This window comes from Peromyscus eremicus, chromosome 13 (genome assembly GCF_949786415.1).
Source record: "Peromyscus eremicus chromosome 13, PerEre_H2_v1, whole genome shotgun sequence".
NCBI lineage: Eukaryota > Metazoa > Chordata > Mammalia > Rodentia > Cricetidae > Peromyscus > Peromyscus eremicus.
The window spans coordinates 2,514,178-2,525,186 of record NC_081429.1 but is presented as its reverse complement, the minus strand read 5'-3'; the positions used below and the strand labels follow the sequence as shown (position 1 = coordinate 2,525,186).

Below are 11,009 nucleotides of genomic sequence, written 5' to 3'. Positions count from 1 at the left end.
GTGCACATAGACCATCTGCAGTGAGCCGACAACAGGACATGTGACTGCAATGCTGGTCCCCGAGGGTAGCCTGGGACCTGTAACTCAGGGGAGGCCCTAGCACCGGAGGAGCCTTTGGGTCCTCAGCTCTGTCTCCGGAGAGGCCTAGGGTCTCCCCTCCAGAAAAAGGACCAGGTCCTGGGAATGAGACATTAACCGCCTTGAGGGAGTTGCATGGGATGTGACAGTGACTCCACATTGACTAAGGTTCCAGCAAGAGAGAGGGAGGCAAGTGTAACGAAGGGAAGGTACCTCCCTGGACCGGGCCCATGGAAAGCGCTCTTGCCTAGACCTAACAAATCTTGCGAGACCCTGCAGCCCTGTGCCCACCAGAGGGCGCCCGTGGTTCACGAATCTCTCAGTCCTTTCTAGGCATTGGCGATGTCGGCAGCAGGATCTTGGTGACCCTGAACCATTTGGAAAGGTCCCCAGGCAATGGTTGTGTGCTAGGCTGGGGACCAGGTGAAAGTATACCAAGGGTGGCAGTTCCCAGGACTAATCTCCAGAGAATAGGATGCAGACTCACTGTACATCTGGATGTCTCAGAGAAGTAGGAAGTCGGCAGGGAGTGGGCCTTGGTTCAAGCCTCACACTATTGTCCCCATTTTCCAGAAGACAAGATTGATGCCGCAGCAAGACTCACTCACTGGCTCCGTTAACATGGCTGTCAGATCAGTATTTTCTACATGTTGGCTGCAGCCTCAGGGGCCAAGTTCAGCTGCTCCCAGCTTCATGCACAGCTGTCACACGTGGAGCGCTCAGCCCTTCACCTGCTTTGGAGACCTTCCCCTCCTGGATTCAGGGTTTGGAAACATCCTAATGACCAGCTGTCCTGGGATGAGTTTGGGTTTCTTTCCTGGAGGAACCGGCAGAGATGAAGACTGGGTACACAGGGTCCCACCAAAGCCTGTCTCTGATCTGGGATATACCCCTGCCGAATGGTGCTGAGCAGGACTGTTACAGCTGCAGCCACAAGGTGAGATGAGCCAGGCTCTGTGTGCTCCGGGGTGGAAGGGAGGACACTGCAGTAGTACGCACTACAGGGCAGGTGCTGGGTCTGTCTCTCCTGCTGCCCTGTGTCCCATCTCTCCCCCACTCCATCACCTTTAACCCTAACCATTCTATCTCCCAGCCCTTTGCCCTCCCACTTCCAAATTCCCCTATCTCCCCCTCCTGGGACGCCCTCCCTGATTCAGTTTCCTTTGTCCACATTTGGGGTCCAGGGTCACTAAACAATTCAGGGTTTCTCCGTGTAGGTCCTGGCTGTCCTGGAACTTGTAGACCAGGATGGCCTCCGGAGTCCTGAGGTTAAAGCTGTAAGCCAGCACAACCAGCCAGGGATTTTAAATTTATGTCCTGGCTTGCTATTTGCTCCTCTGAACACCTCTCCAGATCAGAGAGCTCCTTTTAAATGGAGAGGACCCGAGAGCAACTGCAGGTGAGGGGATTGAACACACAATGCTTCCTTCCTTTGGAAGCTGGATCCCAGTTGATCAGAAGACTGAGGGCCCAAAGAGCTATGTAACTGAGTCTCAGAAGCTGTGGCCAGTGTCCTTCAGTCTCCATTTCCTTCTAGATCCACCCACCACCACGAGGTCCCTGGGAACGTCCATTCCCTCAGTTCCCACACTCACAGCCCAGTCTTTCCTCACTTTGAAGAGCTGAGGTGCTCCACATCCAAAGTTAACCAACTCACGCTGGCAACAGCACCCCCTACAGGCTGCCTTTTCTAACCCGTCTGAAAAAATCCCAACCACCTCTACAATGCGCTCTAATAGAAAGGTGAACTGTTTGCCAGATGAGGCCAGTCCCGGTGTGAAACAGTCTCTGTATGAACCGCTTTGGGAGCTCAGCTGGCAAGAACCATGAGCCACCACTAGGGGAAGCCACTAAACCCTATGTATTTTACTAGGACAGCAGCCCAGGAAGAACTTGGCACTCCACATCCAGCACATCTCTCCAGCTCACATCTGGCACCCAGTCCAACCCCCAGATAGAGATGTTGGTAGGAAAGGACAGACCCAATGGAACCTCGATGTCCTGTGGTCAGACTTTAACTGCAGGTCTATCCGGACTTCCCACCATAACTAAAAAACACAAGGTAACATTTAACCTTTTCTATACCAGTGCCTTAATCCTAACACTACCCACGACCCTCTCCAGAAACCAGGTGGTAAACAAGTCAGGGATATACACTCACACAGGAGGTTCAGGGGTCGGGAGATACAGGAGACATTCTCAAATAACTAGACACACACATATACATGTGTACACACACACACACACACAGAAAAAACGAGGCTGAGACACCACTGTTAGAACAACTCAGCAAAATAAAATTCCGGTTTATTGTTGGACATTGTTTCACACATACATCAAACAGGCCAAAAAAAAAATAAACAGCAACTTCATAGACAAAAAAAAAGAAGGAAAAAAAAGAAACCTTTTTATCTTTGGCCTTTTTAACCATCTCATACAAACCAACTACTTATAGTACAGCTAGGTACATACACAAAAAAAGTTACTGGAATGCTCGGAATAAGATTGTTTTTTTGTTGTTGTTTTTGTTTTTTTTACAAGGTTTTTTTTTCTCCTTTGAGATTATAATGAACATGGTCACACCACAAGTAAGGTCTGAAGTAGGACAGAGAACGCTCTGAAGGCTGGTTTGGTCACCCGTTATCATTAAAAATGGCTGACCCTTAATATGTACAAAAATATAAAATGTAAATAAAAAATACAAACAAATTTTCCTTTAAAGTATTTTTAAGAAAAAAAGCAGGGCCTTGGAAGTTTTGGTTCTTTTTTCCTCCCCTGTTGCAAATTCATGTGGTTTTGGTGGGTGGTGGCGAGCGCCATGTCGTGTATGGGTGGCATTGCCCGCTGTGGGCGGGCGGGGCCTGCTCCTCTACTCGAAGGTGACCACGTTTAAATTCTGAGACGGGAAGTGGAGGGTGAACAGGTTACGGCGGCCTTAAGTTTAGCTTTTCCTTTTGCTGTCTAGTCATCCTCGTCAGTCTTCTGCTTCTTGGTGTCAACGTCGTCGTCCTGCACAGAGAGGTCAATCAGCCCTGTCACTGCAGGGTCGGCTGCATGGCAGACCAGGTCCGGAACTCGGGCCCCTCCCCACCTCACAGGAAGCCGCGGAGGTCCCACTCCAGAGCCAGCCTCGGGAGATCTACCCCACACACCCCAAACCAAGCCAAGGCCTACCTCATCATCTTCAGCTACCCGCTTGCCCGTAGGGGCCTCAGCTTCCTCATCTTCATCTCCGTCCTCTTCCTCACCTGCAGAGGGAATCAAGGGCCACATAAACCACTGTCCTGACTGCAGCCGTCAGCGGCCCTGACCTGTACCGCAACAGGCCCAAGTGGGCAGGCCAGAAAGCACCCGTGTTTCCCTGAGCTGTCCAGCAGCAGAGCGTCAGTGCTGACCGACTCCACGGTGACCCCAACCTCTCCCTTCCTGCGGCCAAGGAAACCAGACTACTCACCGTCGCCTTCTTCCTCCTCCTCATCTTCCTCCCCACCTTCCTCCTCTTCTTCATCTACCTCATTGTCGGCCTCCTGCTCCCCATTCTCCTCATTCTGCTCGACAGAAAACACACCTGACGTTAGCCGGCTGGAGGCGGGAGCGCACGTCCTGTACACCGTGCCCCTCACCACAGCACCCCACAGCACCCCACACACCCCCCCTCCCGATGAGGCCGGAGCCAGCAGCCCCGCTGGGGGACACTCACAGCATTCCCATTGGCAGGTGCGTCTCTCCCATTCTCGGCCTCCTCCACCACCTCCTTCTTCTCCTTCAAGTCCTTGAGAAGGGAGAGGAAACCCGTTAGACTGGACACCAGTCGGCACAGAACTGGGTAGGGCTGACCATGGCTAGGCTGGGGGTCAGACAACGGGGCCTGCGGTCCCCCGAGTGGACTCGGGTGGCGGGCGACAAGCTTCTCGGCTACCATATGGCCCCTGGGCCAAACCCGCCGGGCCGGGCAGACGAGCTGGGCACTGTCGCCCTCACCTGCACGCCCTTGCCGCCCGTCTCCAGCTAGAGGGAGCTCCGCCCTCAGACGCCCTCCTCGGAAGGCGGCGGCCTGCGCCGAGTGCCATAAATAAATAAGGTGGAGGGAGGAGCCGGCCACGGCGGGGCGCTGCTCGGGACGCACGGGCACCGGGGGGGCGCGGGGCCCGCCGCAGCCGGAGGCCCAGGCCTGGGCGACGTCTCGGGCGACACCAGCCCGGGCTGGGGACCCCGCAGCTTTGGGGCCGCGCCGGAGTAACTTTTTCCACCCGCGCGGCTCGGTCGGCCGCCCACCCGGGGCACAGGCGCCGGCGGCCGCCCCGGGGCTCGGGTCACCTGTCGGCGCCGGCGGGTTCGCGCCCACCGCAGGCCCGCCTGGGACCCCACGGCGCCCGCTCCCGCCCCCTGGCGGCCGAGGCCCGGGGGAGAGTGGGGGCGGGGTGGCCGCGCGCGCAGGCGCACCACTCACTCTCCCCAGCGAACTACGCGCGCGAGCCTCGGCACGCACCGCGCGCAAAGAGCACGTGGCCCGGGGCGCCGAGTGCGCCCGTGGCTGCCGGGGCCCGCGCTCCTGCGGGGGAGCCCACGACGCGGCGCCCCCTGCGGCCCCGGGCCGACACGCGGCCGCCGCCTCCGGTTTTCGCGCGCAAACTCCCGCGCGCGGGCGGGCGGCCCCCGGGGATCGGGAGCGCCTCGGCTCCCGGGCTCAGACCGTCGGGGGCGCACTCCCCCAGGGAGCCACACGTCGGAGCTCGAGGGGGTTCACCTGAGGAACTCCCGCCCAGGCCCGCGTGGGGGGGTCCGCCGGCGGGGGCCGCGGGGCAGCGCTCCGGCCGGCGCGGGGTCGCCCGTGGGCGCGAAGGCGCCGGCGACAGTGCCGAGGGCCGCCAAGGTGACTCGCGCCGGGCTCCCCCGCGGGGCGCGCACACCGAGAGACTTGAACGCCGGGCTCGTGCCGCGGGCGGAGGCGATGCACGGGCTCCGGGGCCGCCGCGTCCCGGGCGCCCCAGGCCGGCCGCCCCCAGCCGCTCCGCCGTGCGGCCGCCGCGGCGCTTCCCGCTTCCTCCCCCGCCGGCGCGTGGGCTCGCCGCCCGGCCCAGCCTCCCGCCGCCGCCGCGGGGCCCGCCCGCCCGCCCGCGACCACCCGGGGCCGCGAGCCCCCGGCGCCTCCGCCGAGCCTCGGCGGCGCGCCGCCCCATCCGCGTCATGCCGGGCCGGGCCGGATGACCCGCTGGCCCGCTGCGGGCGCGAAGCCGGCCGCGAACAAAGAGCCGCGCGGCCCCCGGAGCCCGCGGCCCGCCGGCGCCGCACTCGCCCCCCGCACTTCCGACGCGCCCGACTTCCAAAGTTATCTCCGCGCGCCGCGGCCCCCGGCCCCCGGCCCGCTCCTCCCGGCCGCCGCTCGGACGCGCCGCCAACAAGTTTGGAGGGTGGCAGCCCGGCCCTCCCCGGGGCTCCGCGCCCTCCCCGGCCCTCCCCGGGCTCCGCTCCCGACGGCGGCCCCGATGCCCGCGCCGCGTCGCGCCCCCTCCCCCGCACACAAAGAGTGGGTGTCCGGGGCCATCGCTCCGTGGAGGCCCGCGAGGTCCGCCCGGCAGGCCGTCCCGGCGGCGGGCTCTGCCCGGGCGGCCCGGCCCCGCGCGGGGCGCCGGCGCGCGGACCCCGAGGGGGCGGGCGGCGTCCAGCCTCACCTTGGTGGTGATCTCGGAGCTGGTGTCCACGGCCGCGTCTGACATGGTGGGGCACGCCGGTGATGCGCTGCAGCGAGGGGGCGAGGAACCGAGTTCGAGGACTCTGGCGAGTGGGCTGCCGGAGTCCGCCGCGGAGGAGGAGGAGGAGGAGGCGGGCGGGCGGGCAGCGAAGGCGGCTGCAGCGAGCGCGGAGCGGGACCCGGGAACAATGCAAAGATGGCTTTTCGGAGCAGCCAGTGGGGGACTCACGCGGCGCCAGAACCTTTAATATAGATTAGTGGGCGGTGCTCAGCCACCCTGGGGCGAGCGCGATTGGCTGGGCGCGGGGAGCGGGCGTCTTCTCATTGGCCCGCTCCCGAACAATGGGCAAGTGAGCTTAAAGCGGCAGTGCCTCAGCCCGGCGCGCGCGGCGCCGTCCCCCACCGCACTGTCATTCAGAGTCTGGAGCGTGTCGGGGCTCGGCGGGGCCGGGCCGGGGCTCGTGCGCGCGCGCGCCGCCCTCCTCCGTCCTCCCGCCCTCCTCCGTCCTCCCGCGCGCCCCCGCGGCTGTTTTGCTCAAGCTCCTGACGCAGACGAGCAAAGCGCGGCAAAGCCGCCCGCCCCGCGCCCGTCCTCCCCCTCCCTCGCGACTGCTCGGAAGGAGGGGGAGGGGAGGGGAGGGAGGGCGAGCGCTGGGCGGGGCTTGCCCCGGGCGGTGCCCCGCGTGTTTCCCGCGCCCACGGCCGGCCCGCACCTTCGACCAGGAGTTGTCTCGGTGCCAGTGGGCGCGAGTCCTCGGCGGGCACGCGGGCCCTCGCACCTCCCGCCCCGTCCCCCTCTCCCGCCCCCAGCCGCGCCGTCCAGGGCCGCGCTGATGAGGGGGCCTCGAGCCCAGCACACACTCGGGGGCGCGTGCGCGGAGGGACTGGGTGGGGGTGCGAGCGGCTGCCCTCGGGCCGGGCCGTCCGTGGGCCCCGCGCACTCGGCGTCTGCTGGGAGGTCCCTGCCGTCGCGGCAGCCTGGGACGCTCCCCGGGGCCGCGCCCGCCATCGGGTCACTGCGCAGCTGAGGGGAGCTCGCCTCTTGGGCCATTAGGGCTAGTCCCTGCGGGGCTCCTTCAAACTTGAGCCACTCAAGGAACCACGCGGGCCCGGGAGAAAGGAAACCCATAAAGATGCCACACTCAAGATGGCGTTGGGCTCGGCAAGCGTGGCGTGACGTGGCGACCCAGCTCGCACCAACGGCTTCAGAACGCTAGGTTGCTCGCTCCTCATCGCCATCGCGGTCGGCTGTCGAACTAAGAAACCCGCTCCGTGTGCAGACAGGCTAGAGCGGCTGTGAACGGACTCCGAGGCGCCACCTTCGCCACACTCAAGATGGCGGCAGAGCGCGTCCGACCGTGCGCTGCCAGCAGGGGGCGCCCGACACGGAAGGCGGGACTTGGGGAAAACCCGCGCTCACTGGCTGAGAGTGGCGGGCGAACACAAAGTTGACGCTTTGCGTCCTGCCATTGGCCGGTCCTGCCGTCTGTCTCCTGGGGGGCCGTGGACCCGGGCGCGGGGAAAACCCGGAGTGTGGAATCGGGGAGGACGATGGATGCAAGTCCCGTAGAGCTTTGAGGTCGAGGCGAGGGACCGAATTGCCCTTACGGGTTCCCTCGGGTGCTTCGGCCCATCCCCGCCGGGAGGCCCCTTTCCTGAGCTCGAGGAGAGCGGAGGAACGCGCAGGGTCGAGGAACTGCTGCAGCCCGACCCGGCATCTACCCGCGAGCCGCACGTGGCCGGCCCGTATCCCCGCGCGCACGTGCCAGTCGCGCTAGCCTTGTGCGCCTCGGCGGCGAGCGACTTTGCCTTTAAGGAGAAGGCCTTGCCGCCGCCCTTTGGCCTGCTCGCACTCCCGTTGTCCAGCGGGCGCTCCTGTCCCCGGAGCCCCTCGGCCTCTGCGCTCGCGGGGTCTGGCTCTTCTCAGAGCGCACTAATGGCTGGAGATAGGCGTCTCCCCAAGTTGGTTGCCCGAGGGCCCTAGGTTCCACAGGCCGACCCTGAGTCCCAACTCTACCCCACCCCCGCCAGCTGCCTTTACTGCGCCGCCAGGACCTGGAGGCACTTTCCATAAACTGAGAAGGGCCTTTGAGCCGCAGCTGCCAAAGACCTCTCTTTTTAGGAGGGATTGTGCTTCATGGTAAACAGAGAAAGGAGAGTGCCTTCTACCTGGGGCTCATCCATTAGGCTCCTGTTACTCTACTCTCCAGGGTATGATTCCATCTACAAAACCCAGATGCACAAAGAGCTTGGCCTCTGCCGTATCTTAGCAGTTGTGGCTTCTGACTTCACAGCTGAAGCGTAGACCAGGTTCTGGATCGGGGGAGCAGAGGGAGGTGGGGCGGCCAGCAGTGAGCAGCTGGATGAGTATGAATTTCCCTCGAAGAACTGCTTTATCTGGTCATGTGCCTGTGCCCCTGCCGTTACTAGAAGGGAGAGAGGGAGACTCGGGCATCTGGTTCCAGAAGCCACCTAAATTCAAGCGCTTACCAACCACCCACAGTGTTCACGACAGTGAGTGTCTGACTCATGCAATCAAAAACAAACCCAGAGGTTCTAGAAAGAGACTTAGAGTTACCAAGTAAACCATGGCCAGAGCTCTGGCTATCTATGGTTGAGAAGACCCAGAACAGAAGTCACCTCTGGACCAGAACTGCTGCAGTTATTGAGGCTATGAAGGGTCCCTGACAGGTTGGTCCACGTCTCCAGCTTTTCTTCCTGCCTCCTCTTCACCTCCGCTCACCCATGCATCTCGGGCCTTTGGCTGTTCCAGAGGCAATAAGGCATTTCCATGGTGTTGCCCAAATCTCCCAAACAAGCTAGGGAGCTCTAGTAGGCCACGTATCTTCCTCTAGGTCAGTTCAAACAGACCTGGGGTGTTTTGGACCTGCCCTAGAGCTGTTCTGTGTGTCCCAGATTGCCTCAGGGCAAGTTCACTTTTAGGGAATTTTCCTGGGCACACCTCTCCTTCCTGTACACATTCCCCTGTAAGCCTGACTCATTTATTTCCACCGACCTGGCCCTGTGGGCGCCTAGCCTGCAGCCTGGCTTGCTTCTGAGCCATCTCCAGCATATGTATTCCTTATTGGTTATCTCGCAGTTCTGTCACCCAGAACATGACAAAGTACACACTTGGGAGCTGGCTCAGATTTGGGTGCTGCCAAAATGGTGCCCAGGGTAAAGGTGCTACCAAGCCTGAGGACTTGAGTGCAGTCTCGAGAGTCCACAGGATGAGGAGAGAATCAACTCCCACAAGACGTCCACTGACCTCCATGTGTCCCTCCTCCTCACAGAGATGCATGATATGCCATTTTCTTGTTTGGTTGGTTTGATTTTTTAAGACTAGGTTTCTCTTTGTAGTCCTGTCCCTGTAGACTAGGCTAGCCTTGAATTCAGAGATCCACATGCCTCTGCCTCTTCCTATTGGGATTAAAGGGATGTCCCACCATGCCTAGCCATATACATGTAAATTTTTAAATTAAAATGTATATTTGGATTAAAGCTGCCTGGATTCACCTCCAGCCTTGCTGTTTGCTGGTTGTGAAAAATCAGGTGAGCCATTTCCTCACCTCTAAAACCTAGACGTGGCATAACAGTTCCTGTTGGGAACTGAGTAACTAGATATTCAAAAAGAGCTGAGAACAGTGTTCAGCACATTTAGGGAAATACGCTCTCAGGATGCCGCCTTCCGTCTGCCATCTGTATGTAAGCATGTTGCTTTAAGAGTATCTGCAGGACTCTGGCAAAAGGAACAACGTCTTCAGCAGATTTTTCTCATGTTCAGTGGCAAACGAGGACGGTGTCTTCACTGGGTTTTTAAAGCCTGTGATTCAGTGCCCAGCATGGTTGGCAGTGCCTTTGGCCTCCGAGGAATGATGGAGTCTGGGAGGTAGCCACAGTGGAACAGGCCTCAAAAACTCCCGCCTTCCCGCCCTTCAGAACCCCTGGAGTTTCAGGCTGTGGTTTCCTTGCTCAGGCGTCAGGGCCTGGGGAGCTGCCGCTGCCTTTCAACCCTCCCGCCTTGCCAGCGGCAGGATTGTGTAAGAGCAGTCCCGTCCCCCGTGTGCCCCCCTCCTGCCATGGCTGCTCTCTCGCAGGCCTGGACTTGCCTGCCCTCACTGTCCTCCCTGGGGAGCTGGGCTAGAGGCCCCACTCCTGGTACTCACACAGGTCTGGCCACCCTGGGAGGCTCCTACCAGCAGGGAGAGGGTAGGGAATGTCTTTTGACATTTGAGGGCAAAGCCTGCAGAGCCTGGGTGCTGGCGGGAGCCAAGTGAGGCAAGGAAGCTGGAAGAGGTGAGTGTGCAGAGGCAGTAGCCGTAACCCCTAGGTTCAAGAGCGCTGTCCTGCCAGACTCCTGTACACGCGCCCCCTGCAGAGACTCCAGGAATCTTGTGTCTGCTGTGCCTTTTCCTGGCCACCTTCCCTGAATCCCAGCGCCTGGTGTACCTATTTGCATAGCTGAGCTTGTGGGTGTTTTTTGCTTAAGCTCTGGTTACACTGGTGAGTGAGTGGGCCCAGCCTCACCTCAGGATGGCACAGGAAGATGCTGACTGCAGGAGCCCATGAGCCGACACACACCTGGGTAACCACCTTCGAAGGCCTCTGAGCTGCTGCATCTGGCAAAGAAGTAGGTCCCTATGAGACCTTAAATTCAGCAGAGACTCTCCACACTTCTGCCTTGCTGCTACACCATCCAACTTGGGACCAACTGAGGTCACACAGAAGAGCTAGGGCCATGGAGATGAGATGCTTCCACACCAGCAAGGTCCTCTGAGCAGGGCCCAGCATGGAGATGTCCCTCAGGCTGTCCTGCAGAACAGTTAGACCTCAGGCATGTTCTGTGATTTTCACAGGGAGAAAGAGTCAGGTAAATGTCTCTATAGGAAAATCTCAAAACCAGACAGGGCCTCACCGAGCTTAAACCCGGCCAGGGAGGGCAAGGCCTGGTGGGTGCCTTTTTATAGAAGTGTGTGCACCATGCATGAGAAGTCCAAGGTAAGAGCTGTCCCTCACACCTGAACCAGGTTGCCCTGCCATCCCTCAGCTACTTCACCCTCTCTCAGGCCCTGAAATGTGACCATTTACTGGCTCCTGCACCAGCTTTCACTTTGGTTGTGGTACCCTCTGTTAAGGTATGTATAAGGTTACCTCAAGAACACTGACAGATGCTTCCCGTACACACAGCTTCTGGAAAATTCTCATAATCCACACTTTGTTAAACAGCAGAATAGGGAGA

The 11,009-nt window shown here is 60.4% G+C and overlaps 1 protein-coding gene across 1 annotated transcript; it reads right to left on the bottom strand.

Moving 5' to 3' along the window:
- Positions 1-2,354: 2,354 nt before the first annotated feature.
- Positions 2,355-6,821, bottom strand: Ptma (prothymosin alpha). The gene is made up of 6 exons (XM_059278717.1): positions 6,484-6,821; positions 5,751-6,012; positions 3,779-3,850; positions 3,533-3,626; positions 3,253-3,326; positions 2,355-3,087 (listed from the first exon to the last, which is right to left on the bottom strand). Exons 1-6 carry the CDS (start codon positions 6,819-6,821, stop codon positions 3,040-3,042), a joined length of 888 nt encoding a protein of 295 aa, XP_059134700.1. The 3' UTR covers positions 2,355-3,039.
- Positions 6,822-11,009: the final 4,188 nt, after the last annotated feature.

Excerpts from the sequence above, each read along its gene's own strand:
- Ptma (XM_059278717.1), bottom strand. The coding sequence starts at position 6,821 with ATGGCCCAAGAGGCGAGCTCCCCTCAGCTGCGCAGTGACCCGATGGCG. Across the intron at positions 3,851-5,750 it reads GCTCCGAGATCACCACCAAG|GACTTGAAGGAGAAGAAGGA; the intron begins GTGAGGCTGGAC and ends TCCCTTCTCAAG. Across the intron at positions 3,327-3,532 it reads GGAGGAGGAAGAAGGCGACG|GTGAGGAAGAGGACGGAGAT; the intron begins GTGAGTAGTCTG and ends TTCCCTCTGCAG.